The sequence below is a fragment of the Mizuhopecten yessoensis genome, unplaced genomic scaffold, assembly GCF_002113885.1.
Source record: "Mizuhopecten yessoensis strain PY_sf001 unplaced genomic scaffold, ASM211388v2 scaffold9503, whole genome shotgun sequence".
Classification (NCBI taxonomy): Eukaryota; Metazoa; Mollusca; class Bivalvia; order Pectinida; family Pectinidae; genus Mizuhopecten; species Mizuhopecten yessoensis.
This window is the reverse complement of record NW_018408080.1, coordinates 482,525-508,473: the sequence shown is the minus strand read 5'-3', so window position 1 is coordinate 508,473 and position 25,949 is coordinate 482,525. Positions and strand designations below refer to the sequence as shown.

At 34.9% G+C, this 25,949-nt stretch overlaps 2 protein-coding genes across 2 annotated transcripts in view; one reads left to right on the top strand and one right to left on the bottom strand.

Moving 5' to 3' along the window:
• Positions 1–3,999, top strand: part of LOC110458244 (chorion peroxidase-like) — a 39,098-nt gene extending 35,099 nt beyond the window's left edge. The window contains exons 11-14 of the mRNA XM_021509855.1: positions 234–951; positions 1,260–1,429; positions 2,133–2,235; positions 3,489–3,999. Coding sequence (XP_021365530.1) covers positions 234–951; positions 1,260–1,429; positions 2,133–2,235; positions 3,489–3,693 — 1,196 coding nt within the window. The 3' untranslated portion in view covers positions 3,694–3,999. The remainder of the gene's footprint in view (positions 1–233; positions 952–1,259; positions 1,430–2,132; positions 2,236–3,488) is intronic.
• A 314-nt stretch (positions 4,000–4,313) lies between these two features.
• LOC110458229 (peroxidase-like protein) overlaps positions 4,314–25,949 on the bottom strand; it is a 28,533-nt gene continuing 6,897 nt past the window's right edge. The window contains exons 4-13 of the mRNA XM_021509842.1: positions 19,336–19,550; positions 18,753–18,935; positions 18,084–18,132; positions 17,676–17,779; positions 16,123–16,224; positions 15,464–15,556; positions 11,573–12,284; positions 10,531–10,700; positions 9,553–9,658; positions 4,314–5,586 (exon numbers count right to left, since the gene is read on the bottom strand). Coding sequence (XP_021365517.1) covers positions 5,457–5,586; positions 9,553–9,658; positions 10,531–10,700; positions 11,573–12,284; positions 15,464–15,556; positions 16,123–16,224; positions 17,676–17,779; positions 18,084–18,132; positions 18,753–18,935; positions 19,336–19,550 — 1,864 coding nt within the window. The 3' untranslated portion in view covers positions 4,314–5,456. The remainder of the gene's footprint in view (positions 5,587–9,552; positions 9,659–10,530; positions 10,701–11,572; positions 12,285–15,463; positions 15,557–16,122; positions 16,225–17,675; positions 17,780–18,083; positions 18,133–18,752; positions 18,936–19,335; positions 19,551–25,949) is intronic.

Genomic DNA, 25,949 nt, shown 5'->3' with positions numbered 1-25,949 from the left:
CATAAATAGTAATAACTGACTTTCCACGAATATATATGGTTTCAACTTAAACCATGCTTGTCACATAATTCATCTTAGTAAATCTCGCTTCTCCAATTTTATTCCTTTATATTTGTATCAATAACCAATAATTAAAACTAGCACCTTTAATTAGCTCGTTCGTATCAATGTGCAATGTGTGATATGTATGTAAATATTTATACATAAAGCTGATCATTTTGTTCGTTGTTTAGGAGCCCCTAGGAATTCCTTGGTACCTTCCTTCGCCGCCGTCTTTACGCTTGGGGTACGAGAACATAACAGAATAGCTAAACAGCTTAATCGTTATAATCCTCACTGGTCTGATGAGAAACTGTTCCAGGAAACCAGAAAAATCGTCATAGCTATTATTCAGCACATAAACTACAACGAATTCTTACCACACGTACTCAGTAACGCACACATGCGAGAATACGGTCTCTTTTCCACACCGAAAGGTCATCGGACCGTGTACAACCCAAATGTCAATCCGACCATAGGCAACGTATTTGGTGTGGCAGCATTCAGGTTTGGGCATTCCCTTATACCAGACCTCCAGGGTATGAAGGAAGCGCACAGTTCTAAATCAGTCGTGACACCTATAGAATTCACCTACTTGAGGCCTGCCATGCTGTTCGCTGACAATGGGCGAGGTGTTGATAAGGTAAACATCTGGCAGCTCCATTCCAAGCAAGCCAAATCAGACAGATTTCTACAAAATGGTGTCAGGAACGAGTTACTTTTAGATGAAATGGGCGTTGCCTTGGACTTGGCAGCGACGAACATCCAAAGAGGACGCGACCACGGAATGGCTTCCTATAATGCATGGCGAAAATGGTGTGGACTGCAACCTGCAAATCACTTTAGTACGAGTCTGGGGGGTCTTATAGACATTGACCCTCTGGCAGCAGATCTTTTGTCGAAAGTGTACAGGTAGGTTATTGACACATTCTGTTATAGCAATATGTCATGATTGGGTTTTCCTGTTTAATCGTATATATGTTTATAAGCTAACTATTAAAATGTCACTTCCTTCCCATAATAAGGATAATTGCTAATGTAAACACTTTTTCTGTGTTTCTTTTGGGGACATTTACAACAGCTTAATATGACCAAATGTTCTTGTTGAAAGAGTCCATATATGAATTGTTTGAATTACTTCATTTTATGTATGTGTTTATTTACATATTTATTTTATTTGGTTAAATTGTTCCTCCGACGAATTGTTTTCTTCTTCATAGACACCCGGATGATATCGACTTGTTCACTGGAGGCCTGTCAGAAATGAAAATCAAAGGAACACTTACTGGACCGACATTCTCCTGTATCATATCAAAACAATTCGAGGTACTAAAAAAGGGAGACAGGTTCTGGTACGAAAGTGACGACCCGATTGTTAGATTCACAACAGGTAAGTACTGGTAAAGGGGATATCATTATCATAGCATTATATAACCAACAGGAACGTTACCCTAGATTATATCCCGCCGCGAAATTATAGAGAAATCAGTTTGTCTGTTCATCCTAATAATTCCGTATGTAATTGACCCCATTGTTTTCATCTCTACTTTGAAATACTTTTGGTATGATCACTGCACTCTAAAACTATGCCCGTTCGTTCATGTATGTCAGTCTGACTATTTTAATGCGAGGTATGCTCCTTTTGCAACTCATAAAACCGATCTTGCCACGATAACCTGTGGTCGTGGTAGTGTAAATGGGAAACCTGTATTGGTCGTGAGAATGACGAGTTGAGATCTATAGTGGTTGTGTGAGTGAGGTGAGGAATCATGTAGTGGTTGTGAGAGCGAAGTGATGAAACCTATAGTGGTTGTGAGAGCGAAGTGAGAAAACCTGTGGTGGTTGTGGGAGCGAAGTGATGAAACCTATAGCGATTAAGGGAACAAATATGTGTAGTGGTTTATGGGAGAATGTGTTTTAACCAATGAGGTAACCTTCTGACTCTGGTCATATCAGGTTGCAATGATAGGGTGGAACGGCTTACCCATTGACTTAGAATATATGTAGCAATTATAAGAAACAAATTTGCTACTTTGGTAGTATTTCAATTTTATATTATCTGAACTCTTACTCCATTTTTCATTGAATTTCAGCTCAACTAAATGAGATTAAAAAAGTACGAGTATCTCAGATAATGTGTGCAAATACTGCAATTCAAAAAATCCAGCAACATGCGTTCCTGGTACCGTCTTTGACGTAAGTATAAACTTTAATGTGTCACAAACTAAATGTGTCAAGAACTGTCTTAAAGATTAATGTACACTTATCATATCAACCACTCAATGTTCGAAGTACCGTATTCAAAACTCACTGTTCGAAATACTGTCTTTTGATTTCAGTTTAATATTAACTTACAATCTATCATATTGTTCCAAGTAAAACTTCACTGTTCGAAGTACTGCCTTAAAGGTAAGTTTTATGGTAACTATTTAGATAGCATAATGTAACATATGTGATACAATTTACTTTTTAATTTAAAGTATACCAGCTTTCTTTATTCATGAATATTTCCGCGACGAAATCATTACCTAATCATTGTAATTTTTGTTATCGGCTAATGTGTCCTGTTCTGAAATTTGAATATTATAAAAATAAAAAATAAAATATGTGGTGCTGTATTCTGGGTAGACAGTTATGTCAAGAGACAATAGTTGCGATATAATAATGCTTAACAAACGTGTACCCCAAACTCATAGTTACATGCAACCTACGGTTCATTTTATATAAATGGGTGATGGTTACAAAAAATGTCTACAAGATTGTGGTTTGGATAGTTGAAAAATTGTGGATGTTGGTTATACTGTGATGAATACAGACACAAAACTCAGATTAATGATATATACTTTTCTGATTGATAAATTGTTTTAAGGATCCGTGTCCGGCATTCTGTTTTTTTTAGTATAAAAAAGCTTCCTTAAACTTTGTTTTGAGTACAACTGTAGCACAATTTGCGAAAGGCCACCTCCGTTCAGTAATTAGACTATCGATTAGATTGGCTCAGTTATTATCTGAGATCCAAGCTCAATTTTTTACCCTCAAATCACTTTCGTTGATTATATTTTGTTATTTCACCACTACTATTTTTTCCAAGTCCTACAAGGTATTGTTTCATTTAAGGAAATAATTTAATAAATTTTAAGACAAAAAGAAGAGAAAATATTTTTCATTAAATAGTTAGAGGTTTTTGCAGAGGTACTCTGATGCTTAATGTCATTTCACGGTTATGAGGGTAGCATAATGATGAATTGTATGCCATTATGTTAATGAAATGGCCAAGTTTCCAAGTTTCCCTCTTACAACAGCGATGAATATTCACCATAACCCCCCGCCCCCAACCCCACCCCACCCCACCCCGAAAGAAAAAAGCTTAATATTTTAAAGATTTGTACTCTATCAATATACGTTTTTATCTTAATTGAGAATTCAATTATATACTTCTTTCACAATAGTAACAGGATGGTCCCATGTGAATTGCTGCCAACAATTGACCTTCGTCACTGGATTGAAACTCCCAACCAACAATCTCAGGCACATCGTTTCCGTATAGGATATCGCTTAAACAATCGTGTGATAGTGCCTTACAACCCCGTCCGTCTATGGGCCTACCAAAACAACATGGTGTTACCTGCCAGCCACCAGATAATTAATCTGTGATATGAAATTAAAATCAAATCACTTGGTAAGAATGAGTCTTTGATGTTTAACAAGTGTGATCCTATCAGCTGCCTCGGAATACAAAAAAAGGAGACAACAGTCATACTTAAATTGCCAGTATTAAGACAAGGAAAATGGTGTAAGGACCAGAAGGATACAAAAGTCCCTCAATTGGTTTGTATGTCAGAGTGTACGAAGGTAATCACTTAATAGACATTATTCCTTTTTCCCAGAGGGTCATTTTTGTAAGGAATATCTATATATAATGATTGTCATGATATGTCAGATAATTCTTGCTGTTTTAATATGAACACAATATTGTTAAACTTTTTAAATGAATACAATTTGTTTTTATAACTTTTCTATGAGTTTCTTTATCATTTGATTGTGTTTATTTCTCTGAAATACATGTTGGTATTGTTCTCTTCAATGTAACCGCTGATTTAATAAGACTCTAGTTTAAATATCTGTAAAAGGTATCTGTGACAGAATAATCATCATGTACTGCTGCAAATCTCACTTTGTAAGAATGAGTTTTAGATGTTTAACAAATATGATCAGATGAGTTGTCTCGGTATACAAAATAGAACAAAACAGTGATATTTTAATTACAGGTTTAATGACAAAGAAAATGGTGTAAGGCCCAGAAATATACAAAAGTCCCTCAATGGGTTTGTATGTCAGTATACGAAGGCAATCGCTCAATAGCCATTATTCCTGTTTCCTAGAGAGTCATTTCTGTAAGGAATATCTATATATAATGATTAATATGATTTGTTAGATAATTATTGTGGCTTAAAAAGGAACAGAATATTGTTAAACTGTTTGTAAACAAAGAGTTATAACATTACAAGGTATACAGTTATGAAATACAGCATAATGTCAGGACACAAAAACACAATAGACATTTTAAGAGTTACGACATGTCCATTTCATACGAACGAGAGAGCGGAGTGTTACTGCTGAGGAAGGTAAAATACCAGTCTTCAAATATAAGGTCGTCACTTATATTATAAAACATTTTTAGAGATGAAGGTTTTATTATTTTCAAATAAATGTCGAAACATGATAATGAGTTAATTGTTCAAGGAGATGAAAGTTTCTTCTCATAGAAGAACTTTTCTATTGATTTGTCTTGATCATTTGATTGTATTTATTTTTCTGAAATATATGTTGTTATTGTTCTCTTCAATGTAACCGCTGATTTAATTTAACACAAATTTAAGTGTGTGTAAAAGATATCTGCGAAAGAATAATCATCATGCACTGCAGCAAATCTCACATTATAGAAGGGTCATCGCCGGTATATTGTGGTAATACATTTTCAAAATATTTAGAGAGACCGATCAAATGCCGTGTTACATATCTAATCAGTTAGAATTAGGATCACACCAGTATACTATATTAAACAATATTCCGGTTTAAATGTATTTCATTGATCAACATAACATTAGGTTAAACCTTGTTATCCATAAAGATAGTCGTATCCTGTGCAATGTAAAGCTCTGATTATGGTGCCGCTGGTTGAACATTTAATGGTATACAATATTTTGTTGACGACAAGATAAAACGTGTATTGAATTAATTATTGGTGTGAGATAGTAGTCCAGTTCCACTTTCAATTTGGACTACTATAAAAATTAAGTTGGATATACATATGTGTTTGCTCGTCGAAATGTTTTATTAATTTACTTTTATATTGTTTTTTTTTTTTCATTCTATTTTGAATAAGCACCTTAGTACGTAGTGCTAGCATTGAGATTTTATTCTATAACAGTTTGAGCTTGGAGGAATTTCACAGGACTCAGGGGCACGACGGTATACAATGGACTATGCTCCTGCCAAAATCTCAAATTGAGGGATGGTATCATCTGACACGGTATCTTTGGATTGCTGTAAATAGAAATAAAACGATAAAACTATTATTTCAAATGACATTAAGAATTCTTACAACTTCTTGATAACATTCTTAAACATTATCTATGCCTATTTCAAAACTACTTATAACTGTCACTGTAGGATTACCATTCCAACGTTTGTGAAGTGCCTTAGAATGATTTTGCAAATTATATAGGGTGCTATATAATATTGTTTAATATTTTATTACTGTTATCTATAAATACTCGAGACGGTTACATGACATCATCTACAGTAAAACTGTTTTATATTTAATACCAACTATTATGACGCTTAAATGAAGCAAAACGATGACGTCATACTTGAAAGCTTATGTTACCAAGAGGCCCAAGAGCCTAATTGGTCATATGTAATAACATAAAAGACAACTAATTACGTATTAATCTTTCAAAAACTGAACATCCTTGTCTACAATTTGCAATTACGTATACATCAAATAAGATTTGTCACATGATTAGTGAAAGGGTGATAATCCTTATTTAATGCAATTGTTTTATAAAGAACAATGTAACACGCTACAACATGTCAACAGATTGGTATTTTTTAGGTCACCTGAGACAAAGTCTCAAGTGACCTATTGCGATCGCCTTTTGTCTGTCGTCGTCCGTCGTGCGTCCGGAAACAATTTACATTTTCGACTTCTTCTCCAAAACCACTCAACCAATTTCAATGAAATTTTGCAAGAACCTTCCATGGACAAAGGTCAACAAAAAGTAATGCCGGTTTAGTCCCAAGCCCCCAGGGGCCTGAGGGGCGGGGCCAAAAATGATCAAATTGACTAAAATTTCAAAAATCTTCTTCTCAAGACCCCGATATGGTAGAATCAAATACTCTTCATAGATGGAAGGGTCTTAAGGTCCTTTACCAAAATTGTGAATTTCTTGTCCCTGGGATCTCACGTTTTCCCCTGGGGAGGGGGTAAACTTGTCTATAGTTTATATAGGGAAATCACATTTTGGACCAACATTTGTTTAATTTCCATTGGAAGTAATTCAATTTAGGTTAGCATTATCAGTATTAGGTAGAAGTTTGATAGTATGCACATATCAGCCCTGACTGACCCCCCCCGGGGTTGATGGGTGGGGTCAAAAAGGGTTGATTTGACTGAAATTTCAAAAATCTTCTTCTCAAGACCCAGATATGGTATAATCAAATACTCTTCATAGATGGTAGGGTCTTAAGGTGCTTTACCAAAATTGTCAACTTCCTGACCCTGGGGTCTCACGCTTTCCCCTGGGGAGGGGGTAAACTTTACTATCGTTTATATAGGGAAATCACATTTTGGACCAACATTTGTTTAATTTCCATTGGAAGTAATTCAATTCTGGTTAGCATTATCGGTATAAGGTAGCAGTTTGATAGTATGCACATATCAGCCCTGACTGACACCCTGGGGCTGATGGGTGGGACCAAAAAGGGGCGAACTGACTAAAATTTCAAAAATCTTCTTTTCAAGACCCAGATATGGTAGAATCAAATACTCTTTATAGATGGAAGAGGCTTAAGGTGCTTTACCAAAATTGTGAATTTCTTGACCCTGGGGTCTCACGTTTTCCCCTGGGGAGCGGGTAAACTTTACTATAGTTTATATAGGGAAATCACATTTTAGACCAACATTTGTTTAATTTCCATTGGAAGTAATTCAATTCTGGTTAGCATTATCAGTATAAGGTAGCAGTTTGATACTATGCACATATCAGCCCTGACTGACCCCCCCCGGGGTTGATGGGTGGGGTCAAAAAGGGTTGATTTGACTGAAATTTCAAAAATCTTCTTCTCAAGACCCAGATATGGTAGAATCAAATACTCTTTATAGATGGAAGAGGCTTAAGGTGCTTTACCAAAATTGTGAATTTCATGACCCTAGAGTATCATGTTTCCCCCTGGGGAAGGAGGGGGTGGGGGGCGCAAAATTTATTATGGTTTATAATGGCAAATGATTCTTTGAATAGTACATGTTAACAACTTGATTGGAATTATAACCTTGAGTTGACAATTTGATACTTTGAAAATTTTGAGCCAGCCCTACCCCCAAGGGCTGTAGGGTGGGGCTCAAAGGAGTCAGTGTGCTAAAATTTCTTTATTTTCCTTGTTTAGAATCAGAGATGCTAGTTTCAAATATTGTTTAGTCTTAAATCTGTATGCTAGATATTGAATAAGGTGGTTTTATTGTTTTTTTGTCACTTTGAATAATATTTATTTCTGTACATGTTAAAAACAAAATCAACTCTCTGTATAAATATATCAGGTGACCGTTAAGGCCCATGGGTCTCTTGTTTATTATTATTATTAATATAACTTGCGTTTCTGTTCTAAAATAAATTATCAAACCATATTTCGTAAGAGTTTTTGATCAATAATAACTTCCCAAAATCTCACATTCACCTTTATTAAATTCAATTCAAATATGTACACACCTGTTCTGTGCTGTAAGGTGATACCAGTAATATATCAATGGTGAAATTATGACTGTACGAATACAATATTTCTAACAAAACTACTTCTGTCCTTTCGAAGTAACTAGAAGGAAAAAAAATTGGCATTTTATGATTTTGCTCGACAAAATAGAAAATTAGCAATGACATATTTGCGCGGTCACTTGTCGAATGTAGCTACCTCTGTTATTGCACTGAAAAGAGTGGAAACAAAATATGAATGTTCATGAAAATGAGTAAAACTTTGTTTACGGTAAACCTCTACTTTTGACACACCGGGTAAGCAATTTTGAATATGTATTAAAATTAGTTCATGTTTTGTGGTCAGGTAAGCGTTTAAAAATCCTACAATGTGAGTTTTAAAATTTTGTCTAAAGTATCATGTCCTGATAACACCCAACCAACAGATATAACTAAAACTTGATTCTATATCTTATAATAATTAAAAGTAAACATAATGTGAAAAGTTATATGCCAATCAAAAACAAAGGAAAAAAACACACTGAAAAACGTTATATTCCAACTGAAAAGGATATTTGTAAAATACTTTGGGTTTTGCATAAATGATTTGATGAAAAATGCAGAGCTTGATTCGAAAGTATGTTAGATTTTAGGGGTTCAAATTTCATTTTTTTATTTCGATTTCATTTTTTTATTTCGATATGCCTGCCCTGCAGGTAGGGCGTAAGAATTGTACCTGCTGCCCCCAATTGCATGATCGTAAGAGGCGACTAAATTTGGGACCTTATCTCTTCTCTCCTTTCTAAATAACTTTCTTCTTCCTAATGTCTCCCTTGACAATGCCTCACTTTTGGCCATTTGTTGAGCGTTCGCCCCTGTGAGGAAGGCTTTGGGTTCTGTCCCCTGGCCGAGACATACCAAAGTCTTTAAAAATGGTAGTTTATACTCCTGCTTAACGCTCAGCAAATTAGGAGTGGGACGACTGGTTCGCCCGTTGTCAGTATAATGTGACCGGGTGGGGCGTCCTGCTGGGTGTCTTCGGCAGAATGTTTCAGTGAGGTAGCACTATAAAGTCGGCATCAGTTTCGCGCTATCACAAGGAGACAAACACGAACATATCGCAGCCTCCCAATATACACACACATACACTACACGCATGCTTCTTGCACCCAGGGGAGGCCGTCCTTAAATGACCTTAGCTGTTAATAGGACGTTAAACAAAATCAAACAAACAAACAAACAAATATTTCGATATGCAACTAGCCATCAACAACGGCATCGACAGGAAAGGATACACAGTTACACAAAATGCTCTTATAACCAGAATTTAAAATACACGAACAGTTGTCGTTTTTCGTATTTTATCATAATTGGATGCCGTTAGATAACGCCATCATCTAATAATTCCACTTAAAGATGATATCGAAGAAATGACTTTAAATATTACTTTTCAAACTACTTTACTTGTTGAACAAAGTCAACATGTAACTGAATTTGTATTTAAACAACACAGCCGTTTTTTGTATTGTTATTTATAAAATGTTACCTTCTGCGATCTGGCCTCAGGAACTGATGTGGTTGTGTTGCTTGTATACGGGAATTCCTACATTGAATAGCAGCTAGAGTAGTCTTTTTTAGTTCATTCAGCTGGTCTTGAAAAATAAAATAAAGTGATATAGATTTTAGTGTTATAGTTTTGCATTTTTTTAATCAAATCATGAATAGTTTTATTTTTTTATTTTATCGAATTGATCATATTTTTTTCTATACTGCCATATTGTTATCTAACAACACAGCCGTAAGTAGTGGAGATGAATAAATGGTCGATTTTGACTTGTTAATTCTATTCATCTTGAAAATATAATCATTCTTGGGAAGAAATTCTTACTTATATCACGCAGCTTCGTGCCTTTGGTGGCCATATCCTAACTAATACCAAGTAATCAACTTTAATAGGTTCGTATTTCATAGAATTCATTCAGGATATTTACGATTGCTTTCATTTCCTTATTACAGGCAGTTATCAGATCAACGAGATGATTTTATTTATTGGAAAATGTTAACATTTTAATAACTATGTTCTAATGTTCAGAAAAATGCGGGAACAGTGGAGACACAGCCTTAATTCAAACTCAGTTTTGATAAAACTAGGGCAGAATATCAACTTTAGAAATACTCTTATGTATGGGAAAAGTGTTTGCAAACAAGACCGGGTGTTACAAAGAGCGTCTTCTGCATCGAAAAAAACTTGCTATGTTAGGGGAAATGCATCTCATTTTCAAGACGAAATTCCAGAAAGTGACAACCGAATAACCAAGCAACAAAGTGAACGTAATAGAAAACATCGACCTTCATTTCGAGCTAGTCAAAAGAATATTTACCAATGAGTTCATGATGGCGATTTAATCGACCTGCGTCACTCAAAACATTTTAGTTGTATTTTCATGCGTCAGCAGTGGACATAATTTACATATATCTTAATTGTAACTAACATGAATGATACTGTTTGCCACGTAAAACTTACCTGCAGTGAAACTTCCCGGCGTATTTGCATTCTCGTAATAGAATCTGTCTCCCCTTTGAAACCTTGCGAACTGTTTGGCAATAATACAAGCAAACGTAGGTCCTATGGAAGCTCCAGGAAGGTTTTTTTCAGACACGCCTGCTGGAAATAGGTCGATGTCATTCGGATGTCTGACAATGATGAGGCAAATAAAGGGAGATAATAACAAAAACATATTATAAAATAATTTGCACTAATAAAAACAAGGAATAAGAGCTATACATTTACTATTATGGAAACAATCACAATAAGCTGAAAGCTCTTGCTGAAAGTTTGAGGATAAGCGATTTAATTAAAAAACGAAAAACTATATTGATGTTTAATGTCAAGCGTTCCATTGACATAGAATATGTAAACCCTTGCTTGCCGCCTAAATTTAAAAATAGAGGAAATTTTCCTTGTATACGAAACTGGTTAATTACAGCACTTCGGATCAAATATTTTACTATACAACCGAAAAGTATTAATTAACTGAATAGTATACCAGAACGTAAAGTATATTAACGACAAGAAGTGAGTCAGCACTCAAAGTAAATTAAAAAAAAATTGGGAACAATAACCGGAGCCAAAGGGGATCTAAAAAAAATAATATATAGAAACTTTCTTTTTACCCTCCCTTACACCAAAATGACATGATGAAAACATACTTAACGAATGAACAAAATGTTATCAGAGGTAAAAAAAACACTTTATCGAAACAATGTGTATAGAAGTAGATGCCGTTAAATTTTAGTTGTGTCGACAAAAAATGGTTATAGAAGTGAACGTTGTTAAATTTTAGTTGTGTCGATAGCCCATTGTAAACTGGCACAGTGCATGCTTGTGGCGGTGTATTTGCCTATGGATAGAGGGCTGGCGACTATGTGATTAGCTGTAAATATAAGCAGCCATATGGTATTTAACCATTTTAACTATGGTATTTCTGAAATAGAGGAAACGCTGTTTTCAGATATTCTCAATGTTTCTGAATAGATAACGTTTTAAACTTAAATACAATGCATACCTGTATAATTTAGATAAGAATATTCTGGCAATACCATCGTGGTCAACGAGTCCCCCTGGCCCTTTCCCGAAGTGGACTACCGGCCGCAGACCGCACCACTCCCTCCAAACATTATATGGTGGAATGCCATGGTCCCGTCCTCTTTGTATGTTTGTCGCAGCCAAATCCATTTGCATTGGGCCCATATTTTGAAATAGATTGTTTCTGACACTATCCGAAATGAGTCTATCATTTTCTTCGTGGTTGGAGTTAGTCAACCAGCGTATTAAATTCTCTGAGCCGTCCATGTTGAAGAATATGTCTGGCCTCTCAAACTGAGTGTGTAGTGGCATTTCGTCGATAATAGTGTGATCTTTTGCCATAAGCCCTATGGTGGATGGAATCTGTGAATGTCCAAACCGGAATGCTGCTGTACTGAAGGCGGATGTGGTGGAAGGGTCAACGGTTGGGTCATAAACTTCACGATGACCCCGTGCTGCTGGGGTCAGTCCAAACTTTCTCATGACATCATTTCCAAGAACAAAAGGTAAATATTCAAAAAATGCAATGTGCTGAAGTTCTGCTCCAAGAATACGCCGAGCCTCCTGGAACAAACGTTCATCGTCCCAATGAGGGTTGACGAACTGGAGACCGCGTGCCAGTTTGTTATGCTCTCTGGCAAAGATGACATGAAGTGTGGTCAGTGTAGGAACTTCATGTCGACGGCCATCACCTATCAAAACCGAAAAAAACATCACTGACCTTAACAGTACACACACGACTGCATCCACTAGATATAATTATTAAACAAACTGTAAACATACATATTTAGCGGTAGTCCTCTTTTAGCTTTTTGACGCATTTTTTAAATTACACTAAATAATGAATATGCCACTCATACGTTCAATATATTCCCCTCCAGTTCAATATATTTTGTTGGTGTGCCAATTCACTTATGCCGTAATTTGCTAGTTCATTAATCCGTAAAAAAATAAGTGCACTGAAATAAGTATGTGTCTAGTTTGATGTAAACATGTTTTCGAATACATACATGTTTGATAATAATTCTTTTTAATTGTGATAATTATACCTGTAGACATTGTGCTTTTAATGCACGTTTTAGTCGTATATATATTTAAAATTTATTTAAGAAAGTTTCTTGTTTCCATTTCAATGAACCAGTGTCTCCAACGAAATTAAATCCATTTATTTATTGATCAAATTGTTGCAATATTTAGACATGTTAAATATTAATACAAGTAAAACGTGTCAAGGCTAACAAGGAAAATGTGGTTCCTACCTGGAATTTATCGCATATTCTAAAGGCTGGCTTATTTTCAAAGACGGCTTATTATCGAGATATATCTAACTGTTAGGCATTCAAGGCTTCTTTTCAATGCGCCTTTTTTGAATATCAGGCTTATAATCAATGTTTTGGCTAGTTTAACCAGACCTTCTTTTTCACTTTCGATGATTTAAATCCTAAAATACAGAAATGAGCTTTAAGAAAGTTGTCGCCCTTTGACTTCGTTTTCAATTATTACAGAATTTACATAATGTTTGCTGAAAAGTTTACCACTGGTTAGCTTAACGAACACTTCAAACAGATAAAAAAAGAAAAAATTCTCCACTATTGAAATATTGTTAATTTAGATTGGAATAGCACTGCGAACGTTGTGATTTCTTTTTTTCTCCATATTAATTAGCAGATCTGTCCCTATACCACATGTATACACTGCCTGACCACTCATTTAAAAAAACTATTTCGATCAACGTCATAAAAATGTAGTACATGTAAAAAGAAGTTTTGTAACTCTGTCTCACTGACCATAGAGTTAATCTGAATATTTCAAGCTAAAGCTCGTTTTCTTTTTTTCTATTTGACAAATAATCTTCTCAAGTTAGATCAGCATAATAAACAACAGAGAATTATTGTAGAATCTATTATATTATCAAATATGATGCATGCTATAATGTGTTTTCAATTTGTCAGTCGTTACTAATATATAACTACAGTTGTGTGACCGCACAACGCACCAAAAATAGCGTGTGCACATCGTGTATACATCGTGCACACACGGTGCGCACAACTGTGCGATTTCAAATCGTTCGCCCCGTTGTGCGCTTCTCTCCGCACCACTGTGCGATTTTGTACAATTGGTTTATCAATATTACGAATTCAAAAAAACCGGAGCCCTTGTATGGAATAAGGAGCACTGTATATATAAATTGCTCATCAAATAAATTAGGGTTATGTTTTATTTTACAATGCGTGTTACACAGCATAACATTGACCGTTAGATTGTCACAAATGGGTTTAGCTCTCAGGTAACAGAAATAACATGTTGATGAGTTTTACCTGGCCTGTGCCTGACACATAGAGCTGATATGTGATGACGTATGACCGTTATGAAAACACAACTGGACGTTCACCTGGATTTTCACACCCTGGCGAGTTACGTAAGTGCCCCGGTAGGGTAAAACTACGGCCCAGGTACAGGTACAAAGTGGCGATGTATACCTGTATACGTGACCGTTTCAATACATGTATGAGTTATTTTACATGTGTCGATTTGAGTCGTGTAAAAACACCGAACAACCATTTCTATTTCTATTAAGATAACAAGCAAATTCGTAGAATTGATATCCCCCGCTTGCATGACATATTGACGGTAAACATTATTTAGGTAAGGTTTAAGCATGTGAGTACCGTGCTGTTGAGACATAATGTATAGCTTGAAACTCGAAGAAGAAAAAACTTATACAGAAGTAAGACTTTTTATTGAACATGTTGGTATTACGGTGTAAATTATTCGTTTAATCCATCATAATTTAATACCCTCATTAATTATCCGTAAATATGCACAAATGTTTTTTGTTGGCAAACCTAACGTGCATGCGGAATCGGTTGAAATATCTGCGCAATATCTACAGCAATTATCACACGAAAACCAAAGAGTTCCATAGATTGGTGGAAAGACAGAGGAACACACACATTCTTATCAAGTTTGAAGGAATTTGGCTAATATTTGCTAGAGTTATTAAGCGGAAACTGCAGATAATGACGTTTTCTGTTAATCAAGGGGCAATACCTCCGCCAAATAAAGTCTGCTGAAAGTGGTCATCGAACTTGGCCGAGCCCTTAATGCTTTGAACCATGTTACTAAGTTTACAGACAATCGGATAATATTTGTTGCAGTTATTTTACGGAAACGGCAGATAATGACGTTTTTCGTTATTCAAGGGGCCATAACTCCGCCAAATAAAGTTCGCTGAAAATGGTTATCGAGTTTGGCTGAGCCCTTAAGGCATTTAAACGTGTTATCAAGTTTGAAGAAAATCGGTTTACATTTGTTGCAGTTATTGCACGGAAACGAAACTTGAAAGACAGACTGACAGACGGACAAAACCAAATTGATATCCCTGTTTCGGTGAAAGCGGGGGATATTAAAGATAGAAAGATCAGCTTATATATGTAGATGGAATATTGATATATACTTAAAATTCAAGTTAATATGTTAAAACACAAAGCCGTATTTATTGTTCAACCATTTCTCAATTTACACAAACCACGATTGTCCTCGAACAACGTTCGTCCATCGTCCGCATAAATGTGCGCAAGCAATAATCGTCCAGATTTTAATCGTTCGCACATCGTGCACACATCGTGCACACACCGTGCGCACATCGCGCGCACATGGCACATCATGTAACGTTGTGCGTTCCCACAACTGTACATATGTAGTTTTTATTATCCTAAGTTTTCTAACGTCACATTATTTATTTTTTTAAATATTATCATACCGTTGTTATTTAAATATTAAATAATAATAGCACCAATAACACTATATAGTGGCACACGATATTAACACTCTCTATTTTTTATTGTCCGATAAGTATAAATTGCTTTACCAGTCAGGAAACAGTGATGCCCCGGACAGGAGAGAGTGCACATATCTGAAGATCCAGCCAAGGGAAGATTTCTTGCAGTCAGTCTAAGCCTTCCTTTTTAAAGGATATAAAAAATAAAAGCATGTTAATCTCTATTTTTCCCTTTGAAACAACTTAATTTGTGAGGATTTCCTCCGCGATTTGACGCAATAATGTCTCTCATGTGGTTAACAGCGAAATATGAAATCTTGCCATGTTGAAATGCTTGCGTTTAACGTGTTTGGCAAATTAGTGTGAAAACGTCCTACCTCAATATCTATTTGTAGGTTATGCATACATTATGGTTACATAGAATATATATATTTCTGAATCAATTATCAACGCGCAAGAATATCCACTTTTAAAGAGTTGCAACATATAATCCATTTCTAAATAAACATAAAGTATTCGTTCAATCATACAAAATGTTATATGCACAGGATATGGTGATACAAGCTTATCTTTATTACCTTCCATAATAAACTACCAAATAAATGTTAAACATATTGAGTTTTTGCTTAAAGTGTTAAATCACTACGTTAATGTGTAAATGTAAAAAAACTGAGTTTGTGAAATCGTGTCTGTAAATGAACAAAATAGTTTGTGAAAACAAAACTCACTGAGAATATAGAGCGACCTACCATATCTTTTCTCACGTAAGATGTCTAGTTGCTCTGGTGTAGAGGAATATATGGTTGAGCCGTCAATGAATGACGTCAGTTGGTTTATCTGGAGCCGTGGACCTCAAAAAGTGCAATAGCAGTGTATTATTTGTTTTATTTAATTTCATTTAACCTCTTCAACCTCACATTTGCTTGATTCACTGCTGAACTAATTAAGACGTCTAATGACAATAATTGCTATCAGGTAAGACGCTGATGACTGCATATATTACAGATAGTACATTGATTATGGTTTAAATTCCGTAGTCCTTGCCATATATTACAGATGGTACATTGATTAGGGTTTAAATTCCATAGTCCTTGCCATATACTACAGATGGTACATTGAATAGGGTTTAAATTCCATAGTCCTTGCCATATATTACAGATGGTTCATTGATTAGGGTTTACATTTCATAGTACTTGCCATATATTACAGATGGTACATTGATTAGGGTTTAAATTCCATAGTCATTGCTACATATTTGAACAAAATTATCGAAATATTTAAAATTGCTATCACTTCTCCTTACAGATATGTAAGAAAAAGCAGTTTTGTAATGAAAGTGCTTTTTACATCAGCACAACGCAAACGTTTTAAGAAAAAAAGGAGAAAATCCTGTTCGAAAGTTTGAAATCTTCAGATGATCACTGTTTACCTGGAGTATTCTCCCTTCTATATATAAAATGAAGCAACCAAAAGAAGTGTTTCTAGCTTAGAGTTAATGTTTTCGGCCCACCAATTTGACACGCACTTGGTTGCCGTGCTGGTATAATTGGTAAAATGTGGTCTTTGTAATTTATAGGTTCTGAGTTCGATTCCTGTATTTCTCTTTTCATTTCCATTTTGTTTTCTTTTTTAATTCTTTTTACAATCATTTTATCTTTCAACAATTACAATTTCATTAGATGCATGTTTTTTTGTGATTTTTAATGAATGTTTGTTTTGATAGTGATTGAAACAAATATTTCACAATAGTGACAATATTCAGGATATAGTTCAGCATGTTGGCACCCTTTAACTAAAAGTATAGGTTTGATGCAGGTTTGCTAGTATTTACAGTCTTGATATTGTATTTCTTGTGCCTTAAAGGTTAATTTGATCTAATGTACCCTGGAATAAATATCTGAATAATAAAGATATAACAACAAATATCATTTCTAATTTGAACCCTGAACTATTTAACAATGTTTAGATATCCATGGGCTTGTAAAAACAAATGCTCTTACATAAAAGAAACGTTTATCAGCATATCATTGATCATCGTTGCAATCAATAATTACTTGTTTGGCAGTATCGCTTAAAAATTTGCTGTTAGGAAAACTTCGTAGAGTAACAAAATAGACTAAATTTATAATTGTGGAATGGATTTCCACAATTATAAATTTAGTCTATTTTGTTACTCTACGAAGTTTTCCTAACAGCAAATTTTTAAGCGATACTGCCAAACAAGTACTCAACGAAGTTACATATCTTTATATTTAAGTCTAGACTTAAATATAAATATAAATTAAAATCCTCCTATACATACTTGGATCACATTGGAAGGAAGGAGTGGCTGCAGAGCGGGCAAAGTTTTTACAAACGTGGAACACAGGATCATTTGGAGGCACGGGAATTGGAAAACAGCGTGAGCTGAAAATAAATACACCATAGTATGGCAATAGGTAGAACTTTAATCAAGATTTTGTAGCAGCGATTATTGTTCGTTACGAAAATCAGAACGTAATATGATTTGTAAAACATTTATTAATTGCTCTTAACTATGTGAAGGTTTTTATGCTTAAAAGTTATGAAATACAGACGTTAAAACCTTTCTCTGAATGTATTTTCTGAAAGGTACCGACCCTCTTAACTTCGCTCTTTTTTCTTATCAATAGGAACATTTTCACATTTCTTAAATACATACATTTGATATTCATCGGAAGAGTTCACTTACTCATGTAAACCACCAGCTCGACAGCATTCTAGATTTTTTCCATCTTTGTCTTTAAAAGATATAAAATCGCACTAATTATATCAAAAAATTGTAAATAAGCAAAACCAAATTTACCCGTTGTTACAATTTTATTGATTTGTTTAAAGAATATGTGATGAAATGTCCATTGTTTGTTTCATTTAGTGCTTATTTTGTTACTGTGTTTAGTTCATAAAAAAGGTAAAGGATCCCCTTACTCCTGCCAAATACTGTAAATATGCATTGTTTATTTTTCCCGGCATTACTTTTAATTGGATGAAAGATTTCCGAAAAGATAACCTCACCTTGTGAAACCTTTATAAAAAAAACATTTGCGTGAGAAGAATATCAACAACAGTGGTCCGATTTTAAAACGCAAGAACAGGTTGCGAACCCTGGATATGCGATCAGTTAAAATTGTGTACCGTCACTTTCACCAGGTTAGCTGTACCTGGTCAATGATAGTACCGTTTCCCAGTCAAGCTTCAGATATATCCAAAACGAAATTAAGTCGGGGTTACGTTATGTACAAAAACTACAATGGAACTCTGTTAAGATTTCCTGCAGTGGAACAGGCATCCTTTAGCAAATACTGCACATGTTATTATGAATATATAACCAACAATGTGCATAATCATGACAGATTCTTACCTTGCAAAACAGGAGTCAGTGAGATGTCATGATCCAAAAATTGTCCGTAAGCAAAGAACATGTTTGTGTTTCTCTTGTTGAGGACTGGTGATCGGCCTGTGTTGCTATGAAACACGTTGCTGATCAGTCGCGGGTTAGGTAGGTATCCTCCAGTAACTGACCTCATTCGCGGCAAATTTAAACCTGAAACATGTAATTATGTAGTAGTACCGTTTCGTATGATATCTTGAGATCGTTCTTTCTTTCTTGGTGAGAATATGAGACGGCAACAATATTTGGGCGGTCGGATGGATAATACATCGCTTTTCACAAAGACAGCAAAGCGTTTTTCGGTTAGATGTGATATGGTTCGATCACATGATTTTTTCTGGGATCTCCGATTGACTCCCACAAAACTTGGATCTAGAATTTTTGCCAACTTGAGTAATAACTAAAGTTGATATATTACGTGTTCGTAATTGCTGAAAAAAAGACGTGTTTTTTTTTTTTTTTAAACAAATGTATTCGACCACAAGGAGATTGAAGAAAGGGAAAAGACATTAAAAATACTATGGTGCGGGTTTTTTTGTCTTGCTTTTCTTACCGTCATCGTAGAAGGGTTGGATTACCCGCCCCTGGGCTATCATCCTACTGCCCAACAAAGGGGAACCCAGATTATTGCACGTGCCATCAACTGTCCTATATGGCGTTAGCGGATCACACATGACCTCTCGCTTGGAACAAACTGGAGCGATTCGTGTCCTCCATTCCATCAGTAATATAGGATGTTTAAGAATTACAGTCCAGGAGAGGCCCGTTCTAATGAGAAAGAAGAAAATAAAGATCATCAGGTGATCTGTTTAGATACGGTTTATGAATCAGCAACGGGTAAAAGGAATAATAAGGACATCACGATGCTCAATATACTATTTTGGCTTGAGTATCACTTTTGATTGAACTATATATACTTCATATCATCACATCCTTTAAAGTGTCAGAGTATACAGAATTTACCCCTGTTCCTACACAGATTTCATTACTCATTAAGTTTGTCAATGTGACATTAACTTCCCCAAGCCTTTAAACATGGAGACGGAGTTTATTCTTAATTCAGACCTGACATGTTGGTCCTGACTCAGCAATTGCATTCTTGATAATTCATCTTTAAAATTGAGTGAAGTTTGCATTAATAATTACAAAAACTCACCGTTAATGAGTCATTGGTCGATAATTGCTTTGAGCAAGTGGCTCAGCATTACTTATGTATGCTTGTTATTCATTTCAAAATTCAATGCATATATACTATTGAAATATCATTCTTGATCAACTTGATAAACTAATATCATTTACACAATGACATGTATCAAAAATGATATTTGTTACAGTGTGAAAGTATTACTTTTAGTATTCGACAACCAGATAGGTACTTTTCTGCATTACTGGTGAAATATTAATACGTGAAATTTAACGAGAAACCATCAATATTCATCAACTGATAAATAACTATTGCATGTATCTTGTTATATAACATTAAATGTTTGTGAATCACAAATAAAATGTATGCATCTTCTTATGACCTTGGACTTGGTATGAGTAATATATGGCCTTGAGCTGGTGATACATCACTTATACCATCAACGAACTTTAGTTGGTTGTGAGTGATGTGGGAGGCGGAGCTGTTCTGGACCACGTGATGACGTTATCTGGAAACTATTCATTCATTTATGTGTTTGAATAATGGAGTAGGCGGGCTTCATAAGCTTTCAGTTAATATGATATATTATTTCATGAAGGAAGCCATTTACATATGTTGTAACCATGAACGTTAAAGCAGTTGAGATGTTTCGAAATCATTTGAACGTTTGCATTGCATGTGCAATTAAAAAAAGGGTATGATAATATACATTAGCAAAGTCTAATTCTTACTAAGAACTTGATTCTGAAATGTAAACCCTAAGTATAGATGGATATTTTTATAAATGTCTTGAAGTTATTTTAACCCTAGTCCTCACTTTGAGGGTTTGACATTGCTTGAATTTGACCGATATATATCCATGTCGGTTGGCGTCGATGAACCAGAAACGTGTACCTTTTAAGAATACCTGGTTCTATGTTCATCGCTTTATTATTTCAATGGTCTCCTTATAAATCAGATCGTCTTGTTCATATTTTGTCCAAATTGTATTAACTTTCAGTTTAAATTACGTTTATTTTGAGGCATTGATACAGTCTTTTTAAATCAACTAGCCAGCCATTTTAAATTTGTAAAACGAAAATACTTGTGATAAAATTGTTTGAAATACAAGATAATAAACGGGACCCATGCTTTATTCAAATCTATGTAGAGTGCATTCATATACGTTTGACGGGGTTAAAAGAACTGGATACAAAACAAACTAATTACTCATCTGTGTGCAAGCGTTTTTGTACGAAGGTGCGTCAATACCAATATGTTAAGAACAATTTTCGTGACGTTGACAAACAAGGTAATCAACCTTCTGTGTGTAAGTTTTTTGCAGAAAGTGCATGATAATGTGACCTTTACAAAAAAAACGTTCATTTCTACATTTAAATATTTAATTTGGCTTCAGGTATTCATTTCAAAAGTGGAAATTAGACAAAAGACAAAAGATATACCAAAACCATAATTGAAAACCAAGGTGTTAAGTTTGTTTGTTTTGGTTCTTCTTATTTATGTCTTAAATCGATACTTAACGTAATTAAAACAAGAAATACTAAATAAACGGCGCCTTTCTTGTTTTTTCTTTGTATAACGGTACAATAATAAAGTATTTAAGCTCAAAACTGTATGCGAACAACAAACACAACAACATTAGAAGATTTTTTCTGGTACTTATACTATGTCACATGCTACAGTCAAATTTAACATTTAAGATATTATATTATTAAATTGGTATAATTTGTCTGTCTCTTATTTCATGCTCTGGCTACCCCTTGTTTACCCTCTCATATATTTGTAAGTGTCAGTCAGTTTATTGAACTTATAGTTTGTTTTGTCTGTTATTCTGTTACTAATACAACAGTAACGATAATTTCTTAATAACAAACAAATCTTAACCCACTGCGTCTAAGCTTTCAAAATATGAGCCAACCCTGGCGCAGCTGAGTTGAGATGACCTTAAATTAAGTCTTGTTCTATATATATACATGTATTAGATGATCGCGATGGCCGAGTTGCTAAGGCGTCAGACCGTTACAATCACTAGTCTTCCATCACTGGGTCGCCGGTTCGAGGCAAACATGAGGCAGTTGCCACATACTGTCGGTGGAATTTCTCTGGGTACTCCGGCTCCCCTCCACCACCAAAACATGGAACGTCCTTAATTGACCTTAGCTGTTAAAAGTATGCAAAAACAAAACAAACCAAACCAAAAATCTCTACTATTACTATTATTGCCGAGGTGGCAACGTAGCAACCTGTGATATAAATGCCATTCATTACGTTCAGTTTTGAGAGCAATGCATGGAAGGTCCAAAGTATCGTGATACTCTAACCATCGAAGGGCATATACAGGTCCAGACATTCACAATGCAGTATGATGTATCACGACTAGGTTGCATAGAGAATCCTGATGATATGAAGTATGATTTATGCTCAAAACATCACAACGTATGTGGCATTTCTGGTTTACGCTACATGCATTTCTAACAAAAAAAAGTCCTCAACTTACCAACTGATATATGCTTAGCATACACCAAGGAATCTTGCACTATTTAAGGAATGATTTTTATTTTTTCAACATTTATGAGGTCATAACAACAATGGGTTTATGGACATATTGAATGAATCGCGTTAGCGATTCATGTAAAATATGTCCAAAAACCCATTGTTGTTATGACCTCATAAATGTTGAAAAAATAAATATCATTCCTTATATTTACATTGACGAATCCTTTCAGTGGATCGATATAACAACGAATAAAACAAATAAACAGGGTTTGTTCCTGCTTATACACGGGTGCAACGCAGTGGCGAGAACAGTGTTTTTTCGCGGGGAAATGTGACACTATCGTGAGAGATCTTAGCAACCGTCAACAACAATAACACAACAAAATGTAGTTCCATATTCAATGTTTATTTGTAGCACAGGACACGTGAATACGTGGATATTTCACAAAGCACAGTTCAATAATATTTTAAGATGTAAGAATTAAGCATCTAGGTCGGTCGTTCCGAGTGAGTAGTTTGTGTAGTGTATTACTACGCAGTGTGATCAGGTTACTATCAGTTCCCACGTGCTGATATTCTGTGAACACCTGTGGTATGCATTTATGAATGTTATTTTTGTCAATGGGTCTAAGCATACAGAATGTAAATATTTGTCAGTTAACAGAATTATTAACTGTCAATCTGTTTTAGAGTATTCAGATTTAACCTTTTAACAAAAGTCATCTTAGACTTGATAAGGTGGTCTGGTGGTGCAGTGGATAACGCACTCGCCTTTCATCAGGTGGCCGTGGTTCCCCGATCGGACTTAAAAAGGTATTGGGTCATCGTGGGTTTTCACCGGGTTTTCCGGTTTCCTACCACGTTAAGACACCCAGTGCGTTAACATCCGGGCCAACAAATGTGGCTGATATAATTTGAAATATCTTTGTTATTTGTTTTTGTAAAATAAATAGGGATATATACATGATACTGCGCAATCATCAATCAACCAACTACTTTGCCCCTTTGTAATATAAAGATCATTAATTGTAGTTATGTACCTGCTTGAAATAGCCTAAACGACAATGTACCTTAAGGTCTCATGAATGATGTGCTTTTGTTTACTGTATACACATTATCAGTGCATGATATATTACATAACAGATGACAGATAGTGATAAATGTTCAGCAGTCTAATGCACGAGATCGCGGTCAAAATAACAAATATGCAAAGAATATAGCGTCAGTTTGAACAACCTTGCATATTTTTACCGGGATATTGTGTAATTTACAACTACGAAATGTTTCATTTGCGACCTTCAATTTATTTCTATATTCATATTTTTTTACATAAAAACGTATTAAATATATTTCCAAGAAATATATATTTAAGGAAGGTGACATATGACAATGCTATGGCGTACTTTAAAAATACAAATTGTATTTATTTACGATGTGTTAAGGATCCCTGTCTCACAGTTTCAGACTGTTACAATAAATTTGATACTTTTTTACCTGCATGATAATATCTTCAAGAAATAATTTCTGAGAAGAACTTCATACCAAAATGAAACCAATTAGATAAGGAACTTGTTTTGAAAATGATATGATTGAAAACAAACATAAAAATCACTGTAAGGAGAGTGAAAAATGCCTAACAGGATTCGAACCCTGGACCATTGATCGATAATCGGTCCTCCTTAACAACTGATCTACATAGTCAGTGGTAGTTAGCTAACTCAATCCTGTAACAGCTGTTACTTGAACGACCATAATGAGGAGAATTCTTTGTTTGAAAAACAACAGAGAAATTATCCAGTGTTTGTCAATAGTGGGAGAGGGGTCCTGAACTCAACATATATTTTCAGTAGTAGTGGAACCTAGAACCTTAACTCAACATACACCTTCAGTATTAGTGGGACAGGGATCCTTAACTCAACATATGCATTCCATAGTAGTGTGACAGGGATCCTTAACTCAACATATACCTTCAGTATTAGTGGGACAGGGATCCTTAACTCAACATATGCATTCCATAGTAGTGGGACAGGGGTCCTTAACTCAACATATGCATTCCATAGTAGTGGGACAGGGGTCCTTAACTCGACATATACCTTCAGTATTAGTGTGACAGGGATCCTTAACTCAACATATGCATTCCATAGTAGTGGGACAGGGGTCCTTAACTCAACATATGCATTCCATAGTAGTGGAACAGAGATCCTTAACTCAACATATACCTTCAGTAGTAGTTGAACAGAGATCCTTAACTCAACATATACTCACATTAGTAGTGTGACAAGGATCCTAAATTCAACATATACCTTCAGTAGTAGTGTGACAGGGATCCTTAACTCAACATACACCTTCAGTAGCAGTGGAACAGACACCTTAACTCAACATACACCTTCAGTATTAGTGTGACAGGGATCCTAAACTCAACATATATCTTCAGTAGTAGTGGCACATGGATCCTTAACTCAACATATATCTTCAGGCTAGATACGTTAAGATTAGATATTTATTTTCTTAATATCACATATATCACACGTACATATCTATCTGAAGTAATATAAATGTCATCAGTCGCTCTGGTTTGCTTGTTTAGTATACATTGAGCAATCTGGATTTTGACAGTTGGGATCGGATGGGTTTAGCAGTGAGTTTTACAATTTTTTTTGGAAAGATTTGAAATATTTTGTATATAAATCTATAAATTATGCATATACTCATGGCTCATTATCAGAATTTCAAAACCAGGGAATTATAACATGTATTCCAAAAGAATCCAAAGACAGAAGATTTATAAAAAACTGGAGACCTTTAACTTTACTTAATACTGACTATAAACTTGCTTCTTCTGCTATAGAAAACCGGTTAAAAACAGTACTGCCTTCAATTATAAATGATACACAGAAAGGCTTTATGAGGAATAGATTTATTGGAGAAAATACAAAATTAGTATATGATATAATGCATGAATTAGAAGAAAAAAATATGTCTGGTTTGTTGCTACTTGTTGATTTTGAAAAAGCCTTTGACTCGATAGAATGGAGTTTTATTCATAGGTCTTTAAAATCTTTCAATTTTGGTGAATCTTTGATTAAATGGATACATATTTTCTATCATAATGCAAAAAGCAGAATAATTAATAATGGGTATTTTTCATCATTTTTGGATGTAAAACGTGGATGTAGACAAGGGGATCCCATCTCCCCATATCTATTCCTGATAGGTGTTGAAATTTTGGCTATACAATTGAAAAAAAATCAAAGTATCAAAGGTGTACAAATAAATAATAGAGAATATTTGCTTGGTCAATATGCAGATGATGCCTTTTTATTCCTAGATGGTTCTTCAAAGTCATTGTCAAGTACTATAAATGACTTCAGTATATTTTCTACAGTATCTGGACTTAAACTTAACATAGATAAGTGTCGATTGATATGGATCGGAAACAAGAAATACTCAGAAGAGATTTTATGCCCTGAACATAAATTTGATTGGTCTTCAAAAAACTTCAAACTTCTTGGAATTAATTTTTCTTT